This window comes from Carettochelys insculpta, chromosome 5 (genome assembly GCF_033958435.1).
Source record: "Carettochelys insculpta isolate YL-2023 chromosome 5, ASM3395843v1, whole genome shotgun sequence".
Classification (NCBI taxonomy): Eukaryota; Metazoa; Chordata; order Testudines; family Carettochelyidae; genus Carettochelys; species Carettochelys insculpta.
The window spans coordinates 1,729,724-1,757,244 of record NC_134141.1 but is presented as its reverse complement, the minus strand read 5'-3'; the positions used below and the strand labels follow the sequence as shown (position 1 = coordinate 1,757,244).

The window sequence follows — 27,521 nt, the reverse complement described above, 5'->3', positions numbered from 1 at the left end:
TATGACCTGAAGTATTTTGCTCTTCTACTTCACTTCAGAACAATTCTAAAGGATAGCTGTATGACCTACAAAGCAATGGCCCTGCTTAATATAGATGTAAACATTACAACTAGAGTAAGAAACTTGCAGACTGGTTTATGTAAAAGATGGTAGAGATTATAAAGTGTATTCAACTGCCATAGCACAGGAATTAAGGAGCATTATACTGTATGAGAGGCAAGCACGTCCTTGCTAACAGACAGCTCCTCAACCTGAAGCAAATACTCACCAGCAACTACACATAACAAACGCAAACGCCACTGCCAACTGTCCATATTATCTTCCTAGTGACACCATCATAGGCCCTAACCATATCAGACTTGCCACTTGTGACTTGTTCACTTGCAGATGTACTAGTGATGTGTGCCAGAAATACCCTCCTCATGTGCATTGGCAAAAATGGACTCATCACAAAAGAATAAATGGACAGATCAGACATCAAGAATAGTGATACTCAAAAACTGGTAGATGAGCACTTCAGCTTCCCTGGACAGTAAGTAAACAGACCTGAAAGTAGCCATATTTGAACAAAAATCTTCAAAACCAGACTTCAGCAGGAAACTGCAGAACAGGAATTCATATGCCACTAGCAGACTGGCTCTGAATAGGGATTTCTCTTGTGGTATTCACCCCTTATCTTCAGCTGTTCAGAATGGGCCACATCCAGCTTGACTGAATTGAGTTCCTTAGCACTAGTCCTCCATGTAAGAAATGTAACACTCCCACCTTTACATGTGTATTTAACTACCAAATTGAAGTGTTTTTATAGTGCTACAGGACTTCTTGGTGTTTTGCTAAAACAGACTAAGGCAGCTAGCCCTCTGAAACAGTATGGCTGTTGTAATAAAGATCTTTGGTCGGGAGTCTTCTTTTTGAGGCACATGACCCAGGCCACTGCATGACTACCCCTAAGGTAATGGTAAAATCAGTGTCTTCTCCTCAGAGCCATACCTTTCATAAACAAAGACCCTGTTTTTCAAAACATCACAGCAAGTAAAGCATCATGGCCCTTGATATGCAGCATATTGTCATTTCTTTTCTGAAATGTTTGTGTGTACTCGTTGCCATCAGTTTGAACAGGGGTATTTTTAGCTGGCTGGAGAATATTGGCACTGTGCTTCTTGCCTGTGTACTCAACTGAATTTTCTTATAGCCTGTTTGCAAAACAGGCTGACTGAGATGTCAGCATGGATGAAGAGGACTTAGTTTAAGCTTACAGCTGTCTATTCCTCCATCTTTCTATTTGGAGTCTGAAAAGGCATGGTTGGAAGGTCACAACAGAAGGTAGCACTTTAAGCACACTTTCCCGGCAAGGTGCCCTAGTAATACTTAACTGTTTGCACACTTGGCAAGGAAAAAGCATCTACTGTTCTGTTAGCAGGGGTGCATTGGTCTGCTCTCTACCAAGTCTTATACTAGAGTCCTGTCCTGAGTAAGCATCCTTCCATCCATCCCAGACCCTGGATTAAAGGAAACTGCAACACTCTTCATTGTTTATAATAGCAGTAACACCAAGCTGGGCATTTTCTAGACTTCTGTGACTAGGCTGACGCCACTCTGAAAAGCGTATTGGAAGTAGACAGACAGACAGAGACAATCTATACGCTACGCACCAAACACTACATTTATATATTCCTGAAACTAGAGCAGTGGCTAGCACAAGAAATAGAGTGCTTTGGAATATGGGGTTCTGTTGGAATATAACAATTAACATTTAGAAAAAATGCATCCCACCTTTCAAAAATGCACTGAATTGCTTTATTAAATGCTTAATTTATTTTGCAAGCAAGAGAAACTGTTCACAAAGAGTACAAGTTACTGAATAGGAGGAAGTACAGTATATTCAGAACAGCTCTGCTACTTGGTATGTATGGTATGAAAAATCTAACCTCCCTCTCCCACCCCCCATTATGAAATCTTGAATATTTCAAAATATTCTACACACACAACTTGTAGTAAGACTTCTACAGTTGGTTGGAGACCCAGTTGGATACCAATGTCATTGTAGCAGAGAACACACCATTCACTAAGATCATGCTCCCCCTTACCCCCCACCCACTTACAATCAAATTATAGGAAAAAAGTGGATAGGCATTTTTCTATATACAGAATTATATATTTCTCACAATATTGGAAGCAAGTATCTTTTTAAATCTGTGTTGCATGATGGAGAGCCTGAATTTCACAGAACTTGTTTAGCAAGGGCTTCAGTTTTACCATAAACCTTTCTTTATTGGCATTAGTGGCATCCTTCAGGAATGGTGTTTGCACTTCTGCTATAATACAATATTGTAAGATAATGAAAAGGTAGTTTTCACTAGTACATTTTCCATGTAAACAGAATCTTGTCTAGATTTCAGATTAACAATAAAGAAGTCAAGTTTTGGGCTTTTACTCTTAATGTGTCCCTCTAGATATATTTTGCTTTCCTCCATTCTTCCCACCCCCAAAATAGTGTTTTAGATATGCTACTTAGATCTTTTTACTGAGCTGTACAGTTCTTTAAAAAAGTAAATTTCATTTTTACTCCCTTAATTCCTCTTCCCTTACCAAAAATATTGACAGTGCGCTCATGATTAAAATCTGACCTCTAGTGGAGTATGTGAAAAATGCACTTCACCTCAACAATACGGTCACTGGATAATTGTACATTACTGGCTTCAAAACGCACTATTTGTGGTTTTCATACACATTTCTTAAAGTCAACATAGCTATGGAGATCTGCTTATCAATCATGCCGAAGACGGAAGAATTAACACCTTTTCTATGGTAACTAATCAATATGAGCCATGCATTTAGAAAGCATACTGCGTACCTCACAGTCCAGCTAGGATGATCACTAAATTTGAGAAACACTTTAAAATTTAGCAATAGATTTAGTACTTGTGTGGTACAAAATATACCAATACAAATGATCCAAAAGAAGTTATTGGTATACACCACTACCTTAATTTAGAAAAACCCAGAATTAAATATTATTTAACACACTTTGTTCCCTTCCATAGTACTGGGGTGGAAGGTTACTGTTAGTCTTTCAGAGTTTAACACAAAGCAAGCACATAACTTTTCAGCTATTTAGAGAAGGAAAAAAAGTTCACAACAAGTCACATTAATTCCATAAGGCAGGATAATGTGATTTACAAAGACAAAAATGGTGAGAATCATTTTTGGAGCTATAACTGCAAGGCATATAACTAGTCGGTTATGCATCACTCAACAACATGTTTCAAGGTACTGTTAACTATACATAAGTAAAATATATTAGCTTTTACTGAAAACTTCCGGCTATTATCTAAAGGAGTAGTTAAATAATCACAACCTAAAATTATATACTTGTTCTAATTCAACTTATTGCAAAATGTAACCAGGAAAAAAGTTAGGCAACATTCTTACAGCATACATGGATGGAACTGGTCTGCTTATAAAAACATATCTGTTCCTACAACACTATACGTACACCACAAAAAAAAAAACAAAACAAAACAGGATCAACCCCCCAAACCAGCAGTCAGCCTCGCACTTTTCAATGGTCTCTCTCATAAAAGCGCTGAGCAGTTTATTCCAGGTGCTGTGCCTTACAAGAGCAGCCGTATGTGATATGCCACACGTGTCATCTATTCAATAGAGTAACAAATTCTATGTTTATACAGAAAAATTAGTGTCAAATGTTTCAGAGCAGTAACCTTAAAAAAAGCACAATGAGGTAGAATTAAAAAACAATACTCAGTGCATATTAACAGGCATCGATTTAAAGAACGCAAAATGAGCATTTCATTTCAAGGAACTCCAATAACCATAATAGAGAATTTACAAAAAGCTGCAATAACTTCTGGGTGCTATTCTGCATTTCAAATTAATACACCTATGAGAACAGTACTTCAGAGCGATTCAGAAGAATTCACAATTGTTCTGTACTACAAATCGCACAAGCCCAGGAATAACAGACTTGGGATGTTCTGACAAGAGGTGGTCCTGGGGAGGAACTTTTCCTTAAGAAGTGATCCACAGAAAGAAAAGCTGGAGAATATAATTCTGAGGGGGTGTATTATTCCTAGTGAATGATATTTGCACGTGTGCGCTTGGCTGAGAAAATACTTTTCATTACAATTTTCAGTTAACTAAATATTAAAAAGTATACAAACAATATCCTTATTTGCCAGTGTTTGGTCTGTGAGCTGTAAATCTTCCACTGCTGTTCATGCCAAGAGCACAATGTATATATTCTGCTAGCCAAACACAGGAAAATGGCAGATTCCTGCTCCTCAAACTATTTTTTTTAATAGAAAGTCCAATCACCTAAAAATTGTTTCCAAATTAGACATTCACCATGTGAGCTTTTTCTATCTTGTAAACAGATCATGTGGAGTAGCACATCAGATTGTAATGTAATTTGTAGTCCCTAAACAGAGAGGGAAATATCTTGAAAGCAGACAGCCCCCCCATTCACAATCCAAATTTGGATCCACACACTATTAACAGGACAAAAGAGACATGTTAACAAAGATGGGTGAAGACTGCAGGAAGGGAAGAGATTCTTAGTTTACATAATTTTTATTTTGGACAAGCCACTTACAGGGCAAGCAGCAAGCTGGCCCATAGCAGCCTGTTCCCCCATGACAGCCACTCAATCACCTTTATTTCTCTGAGGAAAAACAAACTTATTTCACTTGCTCATTTTGCCTTGTGCTGAAAAAGTTTATTTCTAGTGCAGATACTTCTGAAAGACTGGTAAGCATCAAAGTGAATCATTTTCCTCCCAAAGTCTAGTCCATTTCCATTTTAAATTAAAAAACTTTTAATGCCAAGAGTATACTTTGATCATTCACTTGTATATCTCCCATTAGCTCCATTCTGTATCACTGGAGTTACCACAGGGAGCAAAGAAAAGGCCAGTTTTCATGCCAACGACACTGACATCCTTTCATTTTGAGCCTAAGTAGCTATGTGTGGTAGTTGTAAGACAAAGGGCGAACCCTACAGTTTGCTCCATTAACTTCAAGTAAAACGAATTTAAGAGCCAAACCATGAGGCTATTATAGAGGAGGAGATCTATAGGCAATTATTTAATACAGAACTGGCACAGGGTAGGGAAGGAATAAACAATTCAGGATTTAGTGTGTGGGGAAATCAGGAATTTTCTCTCAATTGCTGTATATGCCATCACTTCAAACACAATTTTCAAACAATTGCTTGCTATGGAGTCCGATGTCATTTCAAATAGGAGACAAGACAGGAGAAGATTAACCTTCCACCAAAAGTAACAATGATCCAATGTTCATGCAAATAATTTCAGTGATAAAAGGCCAGCAAAACCAACATGATTCCTAAGTCAATTCCTCCAAAGCTTTCCCTGGGGCACCAAATACATTGAAAGTGAGTTCCATTGATCCACTCTGACACACACACAGAAGGGGTGATCCAGGAAACAAGCCAGCCCATTGGCAGGCTTTCAGGTATTTGACTGGAACTCATTACCATTTAATTTTCTACCCGAACTTGTGGCGCCTTCCAGAGAATGGTTTTTGTTCTAGAGTCAATCAACATGAAGAATACTTTGTTTAATCCCACCAGGGACCAAAAGTTCTTTCCAGCAAAATTCCCTCTGATTTCACTGGGTCCAAATCAGGGCACAATCCCCCAGCAATATTTCATTTACTAAAGCCACAGAGGTAAGTTTAGTATAGATTAGGCTAGAAGTCTTCACTGGCAATTTCTAGAATACAGTTCCACATCTGAACATTTAAACTGGCTGCAGGTTTTAAAAAGCTTTGCTTTCTAACCTAGCTAGATGAATAATTAAGAGTATATAGAAAGGTTTGCTGCTTCCACCAGATTGGTACCTTCTCTCCACTTCAAGTGAGACATGACTAGGAGTCATGTTCATCTCCTCAGTGAGTCTGCACTTGTCAAGTCTTGAGAAGTTTAGTATTTAATTTCATGCAACAGGAATTCCATATTTGAATATTCATTTGCTTCCCCACCCCGAATGAATCTGTACAAAAGGCCCTTTGCACGCTGTTGAGTTTTGAGCCACAGGAAGACACTTCTGCAGATAAAAAAGGATATTCAAAACATTATGTTCTCGAAATTGCTACTAAAGCAAACTATGTTTAGAACGGTAAAGGGCACTGAGGGTAAAGTTAAACTGAGTAGCTGTTTATACCTATATATTCCCCCTCCTGCTGAAAAATCCAGCTGAATCCATATAAGTTACATATTTGGCCCGAATACACTTTGTTCTGTTCCAGGCTGACAACATAATAGGAAGGACTGCTTCATTTGGCAAAATGACAGCACACACTATGCCGGCTAATCCTTTCGCCAAGATGGTGGCTAGGATTCAGGCATGTTACAAAAGGGTATTTTATTATGCAACTCAGGCTTGGAAACACAAAGGGAAACAGACTATAGCATTTCGTTAAGTTTCAAAACAAAATGTGATTAATATTTCTTTATTATGTGAAAAGCTTCCTACAATAAGGGCAGCAATTAAGTGTCTAGGGCACAACTTACTCTGCCAGGGATATCATTTTATGTCAAAACATCCCAAGCAACTCCTTTGCAATGATCAACTTTGGTTGTCCTGCTTAAATTCACTGAGGAAATGCATCTTTACCCTGACCTTTTACCATCTGGCAATAAATACCTTGAATGCACATTCTGGAAAACAAGCTAAAAGATTCAACTATAGCACAATGTTACAGAAAGGCAATTATTTAATACAGGAGAAATGGGGGAGGGGAGGGAATAAACAAACAATTCAGGATTTAGTGTTGTGAACAGGAAGTGTTTTTCTTCTCTGCAGCAAACAATCTGGTATGCAAAAGAACGATTTGGTTACCTAAGTGTTGTAGAGAAAAGTTCCAGCAGTAAGAGACCAAGCAAGAGGATGTCAGAAAGCCAGCTCCTTCATGACCAGGAGAAATCGTACCAGCAGGAAATGCGCAGGCTTTGCTTGATTCCCTCAGCCCTAGAGAGAGGCATCTTCCAGAAAGACCACACTAAGTCATACTGAAAGCCCAGCAAGTGCTGCTGTGAAACCCAACCCGAAAGACTGGAAATCAGTAGCACTGGATCATCAGGAGGAGATGTTTGCAGGGAAGGCTGAAAATGGAACGAAGGGCGCCTGACTTGTAGCATGAGAATGCATACAGTGCTGGACTGATTACTCATTTCACTGCTATGTTCACAGACCATAGTAATTATGATCCTTGTCCACATTTACATGATTTTTTTTTTTTTTTTTTTTTTAAAAACACACTTCAACCAAACTGAAGTAATTATAAAAACAAACACCTGTGACGTTCCTGGAGATGCAAGATGTGCCTAGAACTTTGGCTGATATAAAGAAACACGTCCACTAAGGCACCCTGAGGCAATCTGACAGTGTGTGGGAGAAAACTTGGTTGTTAGTACCACATCATTATGCGAATACAGAGAGCGGATTTCCTGCAAGGGACCAGCTTCTTTGGGCAAACAGTCAACAAGTTCACTGCACTGTGTGTCAAATCCCAACAAGCGGATCCCATAGCCATGTGGGGAGGAAATCATCCGACCATCAGGGCTGAAGCAAAGTTCTTTTATGTAACCCCGGCCTACGTTGGCTTCTTCAATACAGTGAGTCAATCGGAGAGAGCAACGAGGTGAGACAGGGCGCACTGGGGCTCCTTCTTGGAATTCGTAGACACAGGTCCACTAGATAGAGGGAGAGAGGCAAGTTACATTGAGCCACAGACCCAAGGACCATCCAGTAATTCATTTACCCTCCATGTAGATGAAGTGAGAGACACAGGAACTATACCCAACACTTTGCTTCTCTTGCCTTTGACACCACTTACTGCTGTATTTTTTAATAGCTCACAACAATGCTTCAGCCACTTTCCTCCTTTAATTAAGCTGACCAGGTAAAACCAACACAGGGTTTCTCAGTGCAGAAGCAGGTCTCTCATTGCTAAAATAAATCACATCTGATTGAACTGAAGGCAGCAAAATGCAGGGCTGCTGTACAGAAGAAAAGCATAGGAAACACACAAGGAAATAGAGGCTCATTTGGGATTGTGATAGAGTGACTCATTTCTGCACTGCTTAAACCTCAATGCTAATTGGACAAAAAACTTAACAGAAAGCTTTTGTAGAAAGAAAATCATCTGTATGTAGATATGTGCATTAGTCCAGCTACCATTCCTATGGTGTGTTTCTCAAACTGCTGCTGAACAAAGAACTACAGAGAAAACCACTCTGGCACTTTGGGTTTAAAATTAGGGAGAGGACAAGGACATACCTTTTGTTTTTGTTGGGCTACTAAACAGGTCGCTGCAAGTCACATTTAAGGCATTGATTCTGAAAAGACACGTGCACATGTGAAAACTCACATGAGCAATCTCACTACATACAAATGGTATTACGTGTTGTTAAGGTGAAGCATGTGCTCACATTTTGAAGGACTGGGTCTTATATTGTGGATGCAAATCAGATACTAATGCAAAACATTTTAATGGGACTCTGAAAGCACCTCTGTTCAAATGCAAATTTGCAACACGCAACATAAATGTCTAATTTTAGAATGAGAGCTTCACTTTTTTTTTTTTTTTTTTTTTTTTTTTAACAATTCCTTGAAGTGCAGTAAGACTGAAAAACAATGCAAGTGCCTAGCTTTAAAAAATTCTCATCTATATAGCAACATTATCTCCCTTAATTCGTCCAAGTTTCTTATCCCACGTCTCATGAAACTCTAAGGAAAAGGTTATACTTTAACAAAAAGTCAGAGCTTGGCATCCCTCTGGAAAAGTCACATTCCATTCAGTGGACTCGAGAGTCATCTACTGAAGCACCCATAAGTGCATTCACAAAGGACGCTGGTTGTACTCCAACAGGGGAGAGGAACAATTTATTAAACTGAACTCACCTGAGTCATGCATCTGTCCATGTAGTCTCACATGGACAGTATTACTATCATCTTTTGCAACTAAGCTACCTGCTGCATCATCAAAATGGCCTGGAGAAATTTTACCATCCTTTATGCTTATCCAATAAACATCCACCTATTTTGGATGTTTCTTTGCCCTATATGGGTAGAGAAAGGCAAGTCTGTATCCATGCACCTCTGACTGCATTGTACTTTACAGGAAACTATATATTCTGCTTGTCCTTACTAGACAGCAGTAGAGAATTTCAATTCGCAGCGTAAGTACCTATGGGTGGGGAGGGTTATTTATGCCCATAACAAGTTGGGAGTTTATACCACTGTGACTCAAGCTTGGACATATGTCAAAACAAAGCCACAAGAGCAACCTGTAACAATTTTTTCAGTGAAAGTCAATGTCTGTATTGGAGTCCAATTCTTTATGTAACTGTCCACAGAAAAGTATGAGGCAGCTGAGCATCCTAGTTAGAAACTCACTTCTTGCAAAAGTTACATTAAGGCCACAATCATCTTCTGTACCAAATGACTGGAAGATAGCTAATGTGACAACAGTTTTTAAAAAGGGCTCTGCAGTGATCCTGGCAATTAATTACAGGTTGGTGTACCTAACTTCAATACCAGGCAAATTAGTTGGAAGTATAGTAAAGAACAGAATTGTCAGACACATAGATGAACATAATGTGTTGGGGAAAGTTAACGTGGGTTTCTGTAAAGAGAAATCATGCCTCACCTATCTACTAGAATTCTTTAAGAGCTTCAACAAGCATGTGCTAGGGAGAATCCTGTGGATATAGTATACTTAGATTTCCAGAAAACCTTTGACAAGGTCAGTCACCAAAGGTGCTTAAAGTAAGCTGTCATGAGACAAGAGGAAAGGTTCTTGCCAGGACTGATAGCTAATTAAAACCAGGAAACAAAGGGTAAGTAAGAATGAACACTCAGTTTTCAGAAGGAAGAGAGGTAAATAGTGGTGTCCCTCATGGTCTGTACTGGGACCAGTCCTATTCAACATATTCATAAACGATCTGGAGAAAGGGGTAAACAGTGAAGTGGCAAAATTTACAGGTGACACAAAACTGCTCATGATCATTAAGTCCAAAGCAGACCATGAAGAGCTTCAAAAGGAACTCTCAAAACTAGGTGACTGGTCAATAAAATGTCAGATAAATTTTAATATTGATAAATGCAAAGTAATGCATATTAGAAAACATTACCCCAACTATACATATAAAATGATGAGGACTAAATTAGCTGCTACCACTCAAAAGAGATCTTGGAGCCATTGTTGACAGTCCTCTGATCAAATCCACTCAATGTGCAGCAGCAGTCAAAAAAAAGCAAATGTTGGGAATCATTAAAGGGATAGAGAAGAAGACAGAATGTCTTATTGACACCATACAAATCCATGGCACGCCCACATCCTGAATACTACATTCAGATGTGGTACCTTAATCTCATAAAAAGGTATCTTGGCATTGCAAAAGGTTCAGAAAAGGCCAACAAAGAAAGACGGGGGGTTTTTGAACAGCTGCCATATGAGAAAAGCTCAAGTAAGACTGGAATTGGACAACTGGGGGATGGGAAGATAGAATAGAGGTCCAACAAAATCATGAATGGAGTGGAAAATGTGAATAAAGAATTTACTCTTTACAGACTACAAGAACTAAAAGACACCAAATGAAATGAACAGGAAGCAGGTTTTAAAACAAAAAGCTAGATAAATTAATGGAGGACAGGTCCATTGATGGCTATGATCCAGGATGGTGTCCCTAGCCTTTGTTAGTCAGAGGCTGGAAATGGATGTCAGAAAAGGGGTCATTCAATGATTACCTGTTTTATTCTCTCCCTCTGGGAAATCTGGCATTGGCCACTGTCAGCAGACAGGATACTGAATTAGACTGACCTTTGGTCTGACCCAGCATGGCTGTTCTCACAATCACTCACATCAAAATAGCCAAGGAAAGTCAATTATCTGGTTTTTCAGAACATACTTTTGAGGAGTGTAAAATAAAACAATGTATCTTACAATGGTTTGATTGTAAATTCGTAGACTAGGCACTCTCTCAGTGCAGGTCTTCCAAGCTTCCAGTAATTACTTGTAGAAGATGAGATTTGCTTTAGTATGGAAAAAAGTAATTTTACTGCAAAATGTATCAGATGGAGCGAAACAATGGTGGTTTATCACTGGCAAATGTTATTAAAAGTAACCTCTTCCTCCTTAAAGGGACCTGAATACATGTCCTTGGTCTCCTAGCACACCACCTGGTGAGCTCCAGCACACCCCTGCAATAGGAATGAGATTTCCGGAACAATTAGTGATCTCAGACAGGACACTTAGTATTTCACTCCCCTCCCCCCTCCTTTTCAGTCCTGTGTATCTGATTTGTACTTTTTTATTTCAGTTTTTGGATTTCTCTGTTATAAAACCATCAGTGCCATACTGGAAACAGCATACCTCAGATCTGCCACACGAAAGCTTATCACCCAATAAATTATTTTGTTAGTCCTGAAAGCGCTACATGACAGCTTTTTTTTGTTACAATACAGAAGCACGGCTACATCTGTTTCTATCAAAGATGCAACTTGCCATCATATGCAAAGCATTAGAAATGGCAAAAAAATGCATATGCTTAGATCTGACATCAGGTGGTTATGGACTCCTCTTCTGTTTGCTTCCTCGTGACCAGCAGCGTGGTTTCTCCTGGCTCCAGGCATTTGCACAGTTTATATTTGCCCGTCTTTAAGTAGCACAATTGAAAAGCCTATGGGAGTGGTTTGGTCATCTTTAGTTTAGCTGCGGCACTGCACTGTGTCACGGCCTGAATTCCTTGTTACTGTGAAGTAACCGAATATTCTTTTTTCCAGATGGTCAGAAAGAGCATCTTGGATCCCGCTCCTCTTTATTGTGCCCTGGCAGGACATATTCAGACTGAATCGCAGGCTGCTGACCCAATCACTGTTCTCACCTGCATGCTATGCCACAAATGGAACGGTGCACACATTCAAACTGCAAACCTCCTGGAGACAGTCCTGCTACATACAGAGCTCAGGAAAAGGAAGTGATTCACCACATCACTGCTAGTACCCTGTCATCCCTGAAGTTATCAATGCCAAGTCTAGGAACAGTGCATAAACTGCAAACCAACTAATCACACTCTTTCTAATTCAAGCCAAAACAGTGTCTTGTAGCCAGAAAAACTGAAGCCCATTGTTAATCATGGCAATGCAAAATCCACATTCACATGCAATGAAGGAATTTGTCATCCAGTTCTAGATTTGACATTTCCCATTCTAAGTGCTACATTTGTAAGTATATGACATATTTGATTTTTAATTTATTTATTACCTCCTGGTCATCGGTATTACTTGAGCACCTAAGAAGAGTAGCCCATCCTTTGGGATGGAGCTGCAGTGACGTAATGCAGTTACCACGGTCCCTTTCTCCAGGAACTTCCGGTGTTAAGACCTCAAGACTATTTCGTGGAGATCCACCTAGCAGAGAGATGCCAACCACAAGTTACACAGTATCACTACATAATAGTTCCCATCTCTTGTCACTGTTGACTAAACTCTACACTGCAAAAAGCAATCATAGGAAAAATATTTGAAATTTACATATGGAGACTAAATGCTTTAACATAAAGCTTAAGTACCCTAAGTATTTATACCAGTTCCATGCGCATTGGCCTGCTAAACCCAGGGTTGAGAGTTTAATCCTTAAGGGGGCCATTTAGGGATTGGAGCAAATAGGTGCCAGGGATGGTGCTTGGTCCTGCCAAGAGGGCAGGGGACTGGACTAGATGACCTCCCGAGGTCCTTTCCGGTTCTAGGAGATGTGTATCTCCGATTATAAAAATACAGCTTACCGAAGGGTATACAATTAAGTCAATAGCAAAGCAGCAAAAGAACGCACGAGGAAAAGGTAAACAACTTGGCACGCTTAATCTGGAGTCAAGACGACTGAAGGGCTACCTGATAACACTCAAACCATACAAGGGTTGTTGCAGAGGACACTGTCAGTTCTTTGCCACGTGCTCAGATGGCAGGACAAGCAGGGCTTAACCTGCAGCACAGATGATTTAGGTTAAATACAGAATTAGCAGAAACTTTCTAAGCAAGGAGAGTGAAGCACTGGGATGGGTCACAGGAAGCTGAGGAATCCCCATTATGGAACAGATTGACCCTGACAGGCATTTGCCCCGCCTAGGTGCACTTGTTTCTGCAACAGTGCAGAAACCCGTAGCAAAGGGGCTGGACTAGATGACCTCTCAAGGCCTCTCCAGCCCTATATTTCTGACAGACCTTTAGCGACAACCTCAAGGTCACAAAGTTTCTGGCAGTGACTCTCCTAAGTCCCCACCCAGCAGACAAAGCTTGAAACAACCCTCCAATTCTCCCAGTTTAATAGGTTTGGACAACTTGCCCTGTAATTGAAATTTCATGGTCAAATCTGGGTTTGCCCAAGGACGAACAGACTATCACTCTTCATAGCTAAGAAGAGCAGGAAATGGTTTTGATCACTAAAGCAAACATTAGAAACTGAACATGGCAGCAGCAGGGAATAAGATGCTGCTGCTTTTACACACAGTCACTTTTCCAAGTGTAAACTCTTTCAAAATTGCTGCCATTTACTAAAGCAGCTTTCTTTTTCCTCTAGAAATTGTGGAATAAATGTCTCAAGTATACAGATGAATAAGCACCATTGAGAAGGGAGCTTGATAGATTATATAGTCCACTCCCATGCACCAAGGTAGATGATCATGTTCTTAAAACCCCCAAGAACTAGGCTTCAGCAACATTCCTTGTTTCTAGTGCTTACACAGCCTTCAAATGCAGAAGTTTTTCCCTAATGTCTAACCTAAATATTCCTTGCTGAAAATTAAGTCGATTATTTCTGGTCTTTCCTTCAGTGGAGAACAACTGTTCTTTACAGCATTCTCTTCAAACATGTAAATCTGATGTTCTCCGTCAGTCTTTTCTTCCCTAGACTGCACATACCAATGCTTTCAACCTTTCCTCATAGATCATGGTTTTTAAGCCTCCTCTTTCTGTCTCACCACTGCACTCTTCCGCTTGTTCACATCTTATGTATTAATGCATAACAAGTGGCTTCTTCTGAAATCTGAAATGCAACAAAATCAGAATGCCACAGATTCTATACCAAGAACGTAAACCTAGTAATTTGTGTAAAACTTCAGAAGATCTTTTAAACAGCCTACGCAATAAGAGGCAGAAAATCATAAACCTTAACACATTATTCACTTGTACATCTTGGCTACTCACTGGACCCACTTATTCACGTACACATTTTATCCTAGTCTTAACCTACCTTCTCGCTGGGAGGGGCGCGACGCGTGTTTCTCAGACAGCAGACTGGAATCATTCTGATGACACGGAGAACCCATGGCTCTGGGACCAGATGAACTGGTAGCTGTCATGTCTGAAACCAGAGCAGCAGCCATGTAAATCTGACAGATGGGTTAAGCTCTTGAAACAACACAGCCCTGTTAAAATAGGTCTCACTAATGAGGACAGTGCTGTCCCAAGAAGGGCCTTACACCCCAAACAACTGAGCACGAAACTACTATTTCTAGCCCAAAGGGAGCTAATGTTAAGTGCAAACTTTTCAATTTAAGGTGTGGCTCTGCTCTGAAACATGGCTCTAGAAGTACCATTATGAGTCCATGTTTGCATCTGTTACAGGCAAACTAATTGCCAGCACTAAAAACTCAAGCTGACATCTAAGAGTCAGAAATTTGGGTCTTTCCTGTTCATGCTTCCTCAATAGATGACGTAAGGTAAAACAGTCCATCATTCACATCTGTACAACTCCATTTAGACTGAAGCTACAAAGACGAAATTTGAGTCAGGGTCTGAAGTGCAGCATCTTTGCCTGTGTGCTAACAAGTCAAACAAAATTCAGCTTGGAGCTTGAGTCTATATGAATGGCAGACAGCAATTAGAAACAATCTGCTCCATTCACTACTAAGGGCAGCAAATTTACTAGGAAATAACATGAAGCAGTACAGTTGGACCTGGTCAGTCTCAAATGAAGGGGTCTGATGGACTACGGGAGGTAAATGCTAGGTCCCACTAATGCCAGCCCAGCTGTGGTCCCGGCTCTGCTGCCAGCCACCAGCCCCCTCTGCCGCCAGAATCCCAGCCAGCACCCACTCTTGGCTGCTGAGGCGCTCTGATCCACCAACATCTGGAGCATGGCCAGAGCGTCCCTGTATTTTGCATTTGTGCACTTTTTGGTGGTCTCCTGTTAAGTCTTATTTGCAGTTAACATGCTAGCATCACTTCAGCGTGAACACTACCCACACCAGTGTGGGACTGCCCCGTCAGCACAAGTACCCCACCTCCCCGAGAGGCAGTGGCGAGGTCAAAGGAAGAATTTTGTTGTTTGACTCCTCTAGCGCTTTCTATATGGAGACTTAAGTGAGCGGAACTATGCTGCTCAGGTTTGTGGGTTTAATCATACCCTTGAGCAATGTAGTTCAGCTGGTCTAATCTTCTAGTGTAGACCAGGCCTTAGAGTCTGGCTTTCAAAAGCTACCCAGCACGTTTAGTATCACTCAGTACCAGGGACCCAGTTATGTACCAACAATATAGGCCAGTCATTCCTGAAAAAGGTAAAATAGGGCCACTTCCTCGTCAGAGTCATCTCAGCCGCTCCTCACAGGGCAGTATACCTCCAGCATATGGACACAATGTATAGATTTTTTCCAAGAGTTCACCTGAACTTGCAGTTCTTCTGGCTCTTAATATTGGATAGCTGCCAACCTCTAAGGACTTGGTCAAATCAAGGTCGTGCAAAATCAGAAGGTAGCCAGAGGAGGTGGAGATCAGCATTTTTGAACAGTCTGGCGTCAGTCTCATCCGCATAAGAAAACGGGTGTGAAAAAACTTCTTGTGAGGACACCCGTCTTCAGTGCACCTGGACAGTGCAAAACGAAAGAGATGATTAGGGCCAAGATGGACAAAACCAGGCATTTGAAGTTACTCGGAAAGCCACAGATCAGTTCATGAAAACGTGAGTTGACTCAAAGTGCTGAGCACCCTACGTGTCCCACTGACTCATTCACCATTTGTGCACTCTCTTATGGAGTTCACTTAAACTGGACTTCACGTGTGGGGGTAGGGGAGGGGGAGAGAATCACCAACGTGCACACATTTCTAGACTGATACAACCCACGTTCAGCTTTGTTTCAATATCATGCACATAGTCTCCTCTTAGCTGCTAAATCTTAAATGCAATAAGGTAGTCCTAATTCTTGGTAATGACCAGAGGTTGAGAACCTATCAGTGGTTGGATTTACAGTTTCCATTCAGAGGGGGAAGAGTTTCATCCACCATGAAAGTATCTATTGACAAGAGCCCTCTCCCGACCACAGTACATGTATTTAATGATCATACAGATTCACATACCTGTTGGTGTCCCAAATGATCACATTGCCATCAAATCCTGATGTTACCAGTAGTCTCGTATTGGTGTCGTATTCAATGTTCTTCACCCAGCTCGTGTGACCATGTAAAGTGCACACTTTTGTGTTCAGCTTTCTCAGATCCCAAAGTGCTATCGTAGTGTCATCAGAGCAAGTTGCAAACAGTCGATTATCCAGAAACCTGCAAAGTTGACAGTTCCATATTGTGAAGCAAACAGCGTTTGCATTGCATGTCTACATTTCAGACTTATTATTCCTCAACTGGGAAATATGATTTATTAAAAAAATAAAGAACTGACACTTTACGATAGCAGTTGAATGGTCTGAATCTTACCACTCTTTGTGGCAAAAAAGTAAGTATCAGTTTTGTTTTCCATCTCAAGGGACAAATTAAGGAAAGCACTCAACAAGATCTATGGAATTAGAGCAAGGGAGGGTAATATTTTTTCATAGCCTGGACCACATGTTTAAGAGTGACAGGAAATCCCTCTGATTGTTTCTATGGATGATCAGACCAGAACAGAGTCATTGTAATCATCTAGTCTGACCTCCAGCACGTGCCAGATTCCTTTCTGTAATTCCTGTCTGAACTATCAACAACCTTCTTGAATTGCAGGCACCAGAACAGGACACAGCATTCCAATAATTGTCACACCGGTGCCAAATGTAGGTGTATTGCAAACCCTACTCCCATCTGAGATTCCTCAATTTAGACATTCATCAGCACTTGCTGCCACAGTGCTGTACATGTGCTCCTATGCAATTTCATTCCCCACTTATCACTACACAAAGAAATTTAAAGTCTTAAATAATTCCACAAAGAGCCTACGCTAAAAGACTGAGTTGCACAGTGAAGCACTCAAATGCCTGGGAATGCCTGCACAGCTGGAATTCCATCCCTTTTATGCATATGGATTTTGATTGTCTTTAGTGACAGTTGCACACTTTTCCTGCCCAGGATCCCTGCCTCACTTAGTGCACAGGCCGGGCTGAACAATCAGCATGGCAATTCAATATTTAGTTATTCTCAGTGTGGGATAATATCAAGTCAAGGAGATTTAACATCCTGGATTTTTTTTCTAAAAAAGGTCACTACTTTAAATCCGGTTGTGGCACCGTAAAGATAATTTAAAAATTTGTGTTATTGCAACTTTGGTTTGTAATTTAAAAGAACTAATTTGCAAGTGCAGTTTTTTGAAACACTGCTACAGGTGCAATATCATTGCAATGTTACAAAACTGCTACAGGCAAAAAACCACAGACTATCAAAAACAAACAGCTGGATCCTGCAAAGACTAAACAGAAAAAACTTCATCCATATGATAGGTACCAGTGGCTTCAGTGGAGCTATCAATGTATTTCAAGTTAAGCGTGTACACAAGTGCCTGCAGCAGCAGGTATATAACCACTGACTGTTAATGTGAAAATCTGTCACTTGAAAATGAAATTGTTCCACATTAACAATGAAAGTTATTTAGAGTTCTGATCCCGTTAAATAAAGCTATTAACTATCACAGGCAAAAGTTTCCAGAAGCAGCAGCATATAGTCCTAAAACTATTGTTGGATGTGTAAATATGGCTTTTTTCCAAAACACTAAATCCCATGAACTTCAGACTGCAAACCGTGATGAAGGAGCATAACCTGGTCAAAGCATTTCAGCATTTCATTTTTCTTGGCTTGTGACTGTTCAATATATAGGAATGTGGTTTTAACCTGAGTTATATTTACATCCATTTGTATCATCAACTTTGACTTCAGGCTGGTCACACTATGTGTCAGTGAGGCCCTGGTTTTTGATTTTTCAGCACAGACAAGTGTGGAAACTTAGAAGAAAAAGTTACTATAAAGTCTGAAGGATGATAAATAGAATGAGTATACACCAGATTTAGTAACTAAAGCTACAAAACAGGAAGTAAAGAACAGTTAAATAAACAAGCTAAAATATTTTTATACAAGAAATTCTTAAAAATAACTTAAGAAAACCACATTCTTTCTCCACCCTGGGTACCCTGACTGTACAATATGCTGTCCTCATACTTGATTCACTGCATACCATCTAACCCATGGTTTCGCAAACTGGAAGGTGTGCCCCCCTGGGGGGGAGCATGAGGCAACCCAGCCCCCTCCTGTCATTTGCCCCATCCGAAGAAAGAGCCAGCCTTTGCTTTCAGCTCTCAGCCCCTTCCGTTTTCCATGGGTGACCCGGTGCAGCTGCCATAAAAAGCAGGCAGCCAGCGAAGACCCACACGGAGCTAGCTGCCTCCTGCAAAGGTTAGTGAGTGTGGGTTGGGGAGGAGCATGGGGTAAGAGTCGGGGGCTGGTGGTGCCTGGCTTTGGGGGATGGAAGGGGCTCAGGTGAGGGGGCACGGGCGGCTGGCCCCAGCATCATGGGGTTTGGGCAGCTCAGGCTGGCAGCTGGCTCTGGCAGCATGGGGCTTGGGTGGGTGGCAGGCTGGCCCACAGCTGGGGCAGCTGCCGGGTGGGCGGGCGGCAGGCCCTGGTAGCTGGGAGGTTGGTGGGCATGCAGCTCTGGCAGTACAGGCCTCAGGCAGCTGGTGGCTGGCATGGGCTGCTGGCCAGCTGGGGCTGCACCAGGCACCCACAAGGGGCCAAGAAAAACTCTGTGCTTATTTTTAATTTTTGTGTTTGTTTTAAATTACAATTTGAATTTTTTTTCTTAAGGCAGGGGTTGGATGATGGTAAAGAGGTGGGGGGAAGTTTTCTCCAAAATCAAGAGAGGGGCAGGATGCTGAAAAGTTTGGGAACCACTGATCTAACCTATGCATGAAAGCAGGGAGATAGACTACACACTTGCATCAGTCTGGACACACTCCCCAACATCTGCTGCAAATGAGTATGAGGGCTCTTCATTATTTACAGTGATGGAACACTGGAAAAAACCTTCTGTCAAGCAAGAAAACTTTTTGAAACTGGAAGGGTGAAAGAGTAGGGATGATCAAGTCAGATTACTATTCACAAATAAAGCACTTAGTGCTAGAATGTCAGACTACTTTATCCTGAGAATCTGTGGTCCTCAGGCAAACCCCACAGTTTAGATCCAGGACTTGAAATGGAAAAGCAACTAGATCACAGTATACACAGGAAGGAGACAGCCAACATCAGGATGTTCTTTACTTTAGCAGAAAAAGAGCTAGCGGTCAGAAGCAGAAGCTAGAAACATTCAAATGGAAAATACAGCATGAACTACTTTTTAAACAGCAAGAGTAATTAACAAGTGGGGCAGCTTACAAATGGAAGTGAGATTCTCCAACACTTGAAATCTTTAAATCAAGATTCTTCCTAAAAATATGCATTCTGTTTCAACCACAAGTTTGTTGGGCTCAATAGGAGAATTGCTGGGTGAAGTTCTATGACCTGCACAGTCCAAGTCCAAACAGATGACAGTGATAAGAATGGCCACACTGGATCAGACAAAATCCATCTAGCCAAGTATCCTGTCTTCTGACCATGGCCAATGCCAAAAGCCCCAGAGGGAGTGAACAGAATGAGTAATCATCAAGCAATCCCTCTCCTGTCACTCTCTTCCAGCCTCTGACAAACAGAGGTGAGGGACACCATTCCTATCCATCCTGGCTAACAGCTATTGACCTAACCTCCATAGATGTATCTAGTTCTTTTTTTAAACCTTCTTCTTCACAACATCCTCTGGCAAGGAGTTCCACAGGCCGACCATGTGCTGTGTGACGAAAAACTTCCTTTTGTTAGTTTTAAACCTGCTACCAGTTACTTTCATTTGGTGACTCCTATGTTATAGGATCTCTTCTGGCAGTAAAATCTATGTGCTTGCTTTGCTTCAGCACAGAGAAAACAGCAAGACCAATTGCGCAGATGAAAGCATTGTAAGAAGCGCTTGAAATGATGAAACAGATCCAGAGTAAATAAAAATGTGTAAAGCTAATTGCTGCTAAGGGGAGAGAAAACTCCTGTGGTTGCAGCAATCATTTGTGCTACTCTTCTTTGCAGAAAGAGGACAAGGCAGGAACCCCAAGGCTCCAAAATAGAATGAAACCCCTCCTTCCCCCAAGTAACCTCCCATAGACTATTTTTCAACACAGAAACCAGTTCTACATTACTCAGGTAGATGTAAAAATGGCACCTTTTCACTCTAGGAGAAAAAAACACACTGGAAAGGACCATAGTCAGCCCTACCAGGCCAGCATAGCTATGAGTGAGGGGGCTCAATTCTAACTTTCCTTACAGATCAGATAAGTTCCAGACAGTTATATCTGCACCTAAATTACTTTTGTATCTTTACCATCCATAGATTTCTTACATAACTTGGGTGTACACTGAGGGAATACTTGGTCTGGTTTATTGCTGCAGATGATGCATGAAAAGGAAAGAATCCGGCTTGCCTCCAAGTTCATGTTGCATTTGTAGAGCTGGCATGTAGTCCTGAAAGGGGTATATGAGTGCTTTAAGTTTGGGAAACTCGGGGATAAGTCATCCCAGGTTTAGCTGTAAACGGAGCGCATTTGATGAGAAAAATCTTTCTGATACAGAACCCAAACCCTCATTAGCCATCTTTACTCAGTCACTTTTCAGAGTAGAATATTTTAAGAATTCTAGGTTTGGAAATGTACGATATAAAGGAGAGCAGGGTGTCAGAAGGAGCATTTACAGCATGAGAGATCTCGAAAAGCAAAAGACAACCTAACCATGGCCCATTACCTATAAACCAGTGGCAGATAAAATACAAGTGCAAAATGCTGTACCACAGGGTGTTCAGCATGCGGCCCGTGGGCCAGAATCCAGCCCGCGGAGCAAGCAGCACCATTTTGCAAGCTGGCTGGGTGCCTCCAACTTGCATGTCTCTCTTTAAGGAGCCATTTGTGTCTCTGGACACTGCCGCCAGCCACAGTGAGGCGGCACGGGGTGGAGCCAGCTGGGGGGGATAGACTGTGGCTCCCACCACTGGCTCCCACTCCGTGCGTCTGCTGCAGGACACTGGCACCTCCACAGGGCCATGCGTGTTCCACACAGTTGCCCAGAGCCTGCTCCATTCTGGGCTTGTGAAAGCCACAGCTAGTCCTGCCCCACCTGACAGAATCTGGCTCTGGGCCAGGCGGAGCACACTATGGACAACTTCTGCTGAGTGGTAGGAATGCCCAGAGCCCGGCTCCTGTCCCAGTACTGCCACATCATCCCCCCAAGTGGCAGGAACACCCTGCGCAGTGCCCCTCACTGCAACCAGCGGCAGCCACAGCCCTGGCCCGTGCAGCCGCAGCTTCTCTGGCCCTGTGGTACATGGACGGGCAGCACCGGGCAGCAGCTCTCCCTCATGCTGGCTCTGCCGTGCTGTGCAGAGCAAGGGAAGCCCAGGAGAAGGCGTGAGAGCTGGTGAGGGACTGGGAAGCTGCCAAAACTGGGGAAGTCTCCCTGCAAAATGCCTCTCTCTGTGCATGCCAGTGAGTGCCAGGTGCTGAGCTCTGGGGACAGTGCTTGTGCAAACTTGAGGCTGGTCAGTGTGGGACTAAGCAGGTTCCCCGACATGGAGCCACCCAGGAGATGTGCTGTACAGAGGGTCAACGGTCAGGTTCTGGGGTGGGACATCCTTGGACTGAACTTCTTCAGTGCTGGGAAAGGATCTGGTTGAGTGTCAGCTCAGGAAATGGATCATGGCCATCACGGCTAAGAGTAGTGTCAGGGTCTGCAGACAGCTGTGGAGCCATGGGAAAAGCACCACCTCTGCCCATAGGGCCACTGAGCCCTGGTGTTACCTTGGAGGTCTGTGCAATCATGGCTGGCATGGGGAAGGAGTTTGGGAAGTGTTACTACCCCTTCACGTAACGCAGAACTTGAGCTCACCCCGTTGAATTAACAGACAGCAGGTCTGAAAGGGAGGAGAGTACTTCACACCTTCCACCCTGCTGTGGGGAGCCCTCGGCCGGGGTACTGAGAGGAGGTTAAGCCTGAGGGTGGGATCAGGTCTGGGGATATTTTGCGTTCAGCCCTCGGAACATTTAAAAAATTGCCACGTGGCCCCTGATGAAAAACGGTCGGCCACCCCTTCTCGCAAGGAGGCCAATGCCCTGTTGAGAAAGTCAATCCATGCCCTCTCCTTGCCATGGGTGATGCTGGGCTGTCTTCCATAGCCACCTCTAGGTGGTATCTGTCCAATCCCCATGTCTAGGACGGATGGAAGAAGGTGCTTACTCACACTGTGAACAATCACAGCAGGTGAGATAGGCACAAGAGGTGAAGTGACTTGCTACTGATGACGCAGTCCAGCAGTAGCAGGGCTGGTCTCCAGATTCATAGTGCAGGCCCTTATCCACTGTACTATTACACTGCCTCCAGTAACATTCCCTTGTCTAGCTATATTTGCCCCACCTGAAATTTAAAAGGGACAAAGGAGCATTGTATATCTATGGTCAGTACTGCGTTACAAGTCTACTTCATTGTAGTACTGGCCATCAACTTCTTCCCTACCCACAAGATGCAGTATGATAAACAGTACAGATTAGCATATTAACAGAAAGACAACGAATAGAATAGCAGAGGACTGATGTATTTCACTACTGCATCATGAACACATTAACATCTACAGTAAGGAAAAATGTTGGAGTTTTGTTTACTGAACGTTTGCTTTTGTTTCGCATGATACCAACCTGATATTATTCACACAGTCTTCATGAGCTTCAGAGAGAGTTTTAATGTGCTTTGAAGATATGGGGTCAAAAAGCAGGACCTCAGTCTGTTCACAAGCAACAGTCAGCACTGACCTGAAAAGGGAAAGAGGTATCCTGCAGTTAGTAAAAAGAAAAGAGGGCTGCAAACATTTCCTAACCAACAGCTGTTGTCATTGACTCATCTGTTTTATGACTGTGCACATTCCACAGATCAATCCTGTTATTGGCTTTGTACAGTTACCTTTTCTCAAACCTTTCCTACTTCACGTTCGTACAGTTGAAATTTGTCTACTGCTTACTCACTTGTTGAATCAACTGTTCTATTACCTATTCAGAAAGGTTTCACCTCCTCTACAGCCTGGCTATTGCCGCACACACAGGTGCGCAGGCGGCGTATTCACTGGACAAATCACATGATCTTTTTAGGCACAGTGTTTTATATGCAGTGTGGTTATTCTACAGCTATTGAACCAAAGATGTTACGCCATAACATTTGATGACACAATTAGGAACAGTTTAGTGGAGTTTGACACAGTATTCTTTAAGGATACTTTGCCCTGCCAGTGCAGTACTTTATACTCTAAGACAGCGGTTCCTAGGTGGGAAAGCGTGTACAGAATAAAGACTGTCCGTAATAAGAACATGAATAAGGAAGAAGAGTTTTAGTTAAGACACGGGTTCTATTTCCCACCTCTATCACAGATTTCCTACGAACCCACAGGCATTTAATCATCTTCCTCTAGACAGACAAAGAAAGTGCCATGCCCCTCAGAAGGGCACTGTGAAGCTCTATTAATTCAGGTGTTGAGATCCTCTGACAGACACCTCTGACATACATACAACAGACAGTAGTAGTGCCCATACATCTGACATACGATATACTCTAGAAGCTGGGTCATATCTCATCAGTAATAGCATATGAATTTGAATAATTTAAAACTAATATGTATTCAGGTGTTCTGTACAAAGCAATCTGTGAGTGTCAGCAAAACAACTGCCATTTAAACTATCTGACATTTACCAATACTAACCAAGACAGATAATTACTTCATTTCAGGCAACTGTTTCTGAAAGTCAAATTGATTTTCTCTCAGTCACAACAGCACATCCTTTCCTCTATTTTATAATAATGTTGAGTTGGTACCTGCTCACCTGGGCCCTGAGCAAAAACCTGCTGAAGTCAGTGGAAACATTCAGGACACACTATTTAGAGCAGGGGTGAACAAACTTTTCACATCAGAGCCCCAGTTTTCATCCCTGAAATTAGCTACCCCCCATATCCCCTGGAAGACGCCAGACGCAAGCAGCAGTCTCCCAGAAGCAATGCACTGCACTCCCTCGGCAACAAAGGCCAGGGGGACGTCCCCTGGCTTGGAAATAGGAGCACAACCACGATCCTTACCCTGCTCTTACAATGATAGCTTGCAGTTCCAAAACAGTCTTCAAAGTACCACACAGTGAACGCTTGCAAACACTATTTTTTACAATGTGTGTCTGGACTTGGCACATTCACATAGCAAATGGATTCACCAGTGCATTACCAAATGTCTAAAGCCCTATGTTTGAAGCAGCCTATGCAGGGTCTCTCCACAATCTCCCAGAGCTCAGGAAGAAAACCCATAGGACCAGGAAACCCATAGCCTAAATAAGTAGCCTGAAAAATGTTTATTATGTCTGTGGCCCTAACTGAGAAACGGACAAAATAATGAAGAAAATGAACTAAAAACACCGGAATTTGCTCAGTGGGAACAATCAGCACAAATTGTTTTGTGTTTAAATGTTTTGCCCTGTAACCCAGAATAAACTAATCTCAGTCAAGAGTTCTACTTTAAAACTGTAAGCACAGTATTGCACTAGCTAACTCTTTCTAATTATTCCTCCTCCTTCCTCTCTGAATCACTTCTTTTGCTCATTTTGTGGAATCTGAATAGCTAGCTAGCTGGCTAGTCAGTTGAGAGCAGCTGAATTTACCTATTGTTTATTCTTGTCAAGCTACCAAAATACGTGAGGTAAATCTTGTAAGACACACATTTGGGGCACAACACAGGATAAGATGGCATAGGAATTTTTACCTTTTTTTGTAAAGCTGTAAGACTTGTCAAGCTAAGGGCTGCCTTCCTTCGCTGTAGTAAGAGAAGCCACACAGACTAGCATTCAGTGCACTTTTCCTGTTTACACCACTTGAATCCAGCTGGTGGTGTTGTGGCATTCCCAGGGGCTTTAGCTCTGAACCCCCTCTCCTTCCTTCAGCCATTATGATTTCTTAGGGTGCTGCCAATGCCCTGTGGTTGCCAGGGGTGGAATCACACTGCACCTCCCCCTTAAGAAATGCCCCCCATTTTAGAGGGTGCTCTGTCTGAAAGCAGAATTCCTTTAAACCAACAACTTTGAAAATAGAGTGCGATTTAGGGATAATCCAACCATCCAAGGCCCTCTATTCGACTCCTGAATTCTTCATGAGAGAGGAAAAAGCTCACACTTTCGGCATAGAATTTCAGAGTCATTCAGAACATAACTATTGCAGTACTCAACCACCTACTGTTAAAAGTTAGGAAATATAACTATATTACTGAGCACAATAAAATGATGCAATGGGGCACTTCAGAGAAGAGAAAAACACGTTCTATCAAATTCCTAACCAGCAGAATGATCCCATGGGGACTGTTCTAGCCAGCAAAAGGTCTGTGCCGGCTAATTTGAGCCAAGTGTCAGTGTGGTTCCCAAATCAGCCCTGAATCATGGGATGTGTAAAAGTAGCCTAGGCCTTGTCTGCACAGAGTAGTTTTGTACTGAGATAGCTATACTGGCAAGTGACTTTACACCTGTACAAGGCCTGCACACGTTTCACTGTAGCTATGCCAGTGCACAAGTCTCAGTGTACATCAACTTGATTTCCTCACACGTAACATCACTAATTTTATCCCCCATAAATGCTTCCTACTTTTGTTACTGTGCACACTGTTGGTATCTTCCACCAGAGTCAATGGAATTGGAAAAGCAACCAGCGTAATTCACTGTAATAGGACTTGCTGCAGTTAAAAAGAAATACTTCACATTGCTGGCCAACGAAGATCTTCAGCTTTCCAATGGCTCAAAACGTCTGTAGTCTTGCTGAGTCTCCCAAATAACACATTAGATCTGATGCTGGTCTCCTCTAGACTACCACTAAAGTGAACGCAAGCCCCAAGCTTTCAACAAGCTCTTATAACCCAGACAATCAATGACTCAAACCATGTGTAGTTGGCTAAAGTGACAGTTCAGTTGAAGAGGTCTAGTTTGTCTCCATTTGCTTGTTACCACCTATTAGTTTTATAGTAAAATCCTAACTATGTACATATCAGGCCACTCTCTGGACCAAGCTGTGGTCATCTTACTGATTCATTAGTTTCACTAGTGGAACTCCTGGCATATGAAAGCAACAGGATAAGCACATGTAATAAACGGGATTCAACCTCATAACACAAAGTCTTTGATCCCAATACATAGTATCATTGTACACAAACTTTGCAAGCGTAACTTCTTAAAAACCAACTCTTGAAAGCATGAGATTTATTTCCTTACTGAATTACACCCCGTTCCCCCCACCCCAGACAACAAGAGCACATCCCACTTTGTTAGCGTAGAAATCTTTCTAAAAGAAATTGGCCAGACAACCACTATGAACAACAAGGACTTTGCAAGCCAGAAGAGGTCAGAACTTTTTGGCCTGCTAATCTTGATGGCATCTCTAACTGCCTCTGCTCAGTTCTTTATTCACACACATCATCAATAGCGGGAGACCAACAGATCCACTCTCTGTTCAGCCAAATAAAACATACAGTTTAATAATGCATTCACATGCTGAGACTGGATTTGCATTCAAACAATCAGAACAGCAAATGAAACTGGAATGGGTTTGTCAAATCAGAAAACCATACACTGTTTAACTTTTAACACTCTGCCAAATAGTAGGAATACAGCTATTGTCATTCAAAGATAGGCCAAGAGTCAGTCTAGTCCTGGTGTCTATTTTACTGCCCCATGGTCTAAAAGGAAGACATTTTTCTACCCAAAGTAACAGATGACATATGCCCTGAAGGATGTTTTAAAGCTTTCTTTTAATAGTGTATCCACAAATGCTATGATTTATAGATGTCTAATTACTGTTTAATCAAATAACATGGCAATGCAAGTTCCACAGAATAAGATACATTTTAAATATATTGGTTTTAATAGCTGGTTTCATAGTTTTAATGGGCACGTTCTTGGTTCCCTTATTATCCAATTAGACTTTCCTATGTATTGTTTTAGAGAAGTTCAGTAGCGAGCCTGAGTTCACTATTCAAGACAAGGATATGTCATCAAGTTTACGTATGCTTTCCATTTTTTTTTTTTAATTTCCTCCGAAATATAGCCTAATGTCTAAGCCACTTTTCTATCCATCACTGCACATGGAATTGTTTTTTATGACTATGTCA

At 41.9% G+C, this 27,521-nt stretch overlaps 1 protein-coding gene across 2 annotated transcripts in view; it reads right to left on the bottom strand.

The window, feature by feature from the left end:
* Positions 1-1,783: 1,783 nt before the first annotated feature.
* Positions 1,784-27,521, bottom strand: part of DCAF10 (DDB1 and CUL4 associated factor 10) — a 28,399-nt gene continuing 2,661 nt past the window's right edge. The window contains exons 2-8 of one of the 2 annotated variants that reach the window (XM_074994508.1): positions 23,044-23,157; positions 16,394-16,591; positions 15,703-15,902; positions 14,292-14,402; positions 12,309-12,454; positions 8,321-8,379; positions 7,610-7,734 (exon numbers count right to left, since the gene is read on the bottom strand). In XM_074994508.1, coding sequence (XP_074850609.1) covers positions 8,341-8,379; positions 12,309-12,454; positions 14,292-14,402; positions 15,703-15,902; positions 16,394-16,591; positions 23,044-23,157 — 808 coding nt within the window. In that variant the 3' untranslated portion in view covers positions 7,610-7,734; positions 8,321-8,340. Of the gene's footprint in view, positions 7,735-8,320; positions 8,380-12,308; positions 12,455-14,291; positions 14,403-15,702; positions 15,903-16,393; positions 16,592-23,043; positions 23,158-27,521 lie in introns of both variants that reach the window. The other variant, XM_074994507.1, reaches the window with a different exon arrangement.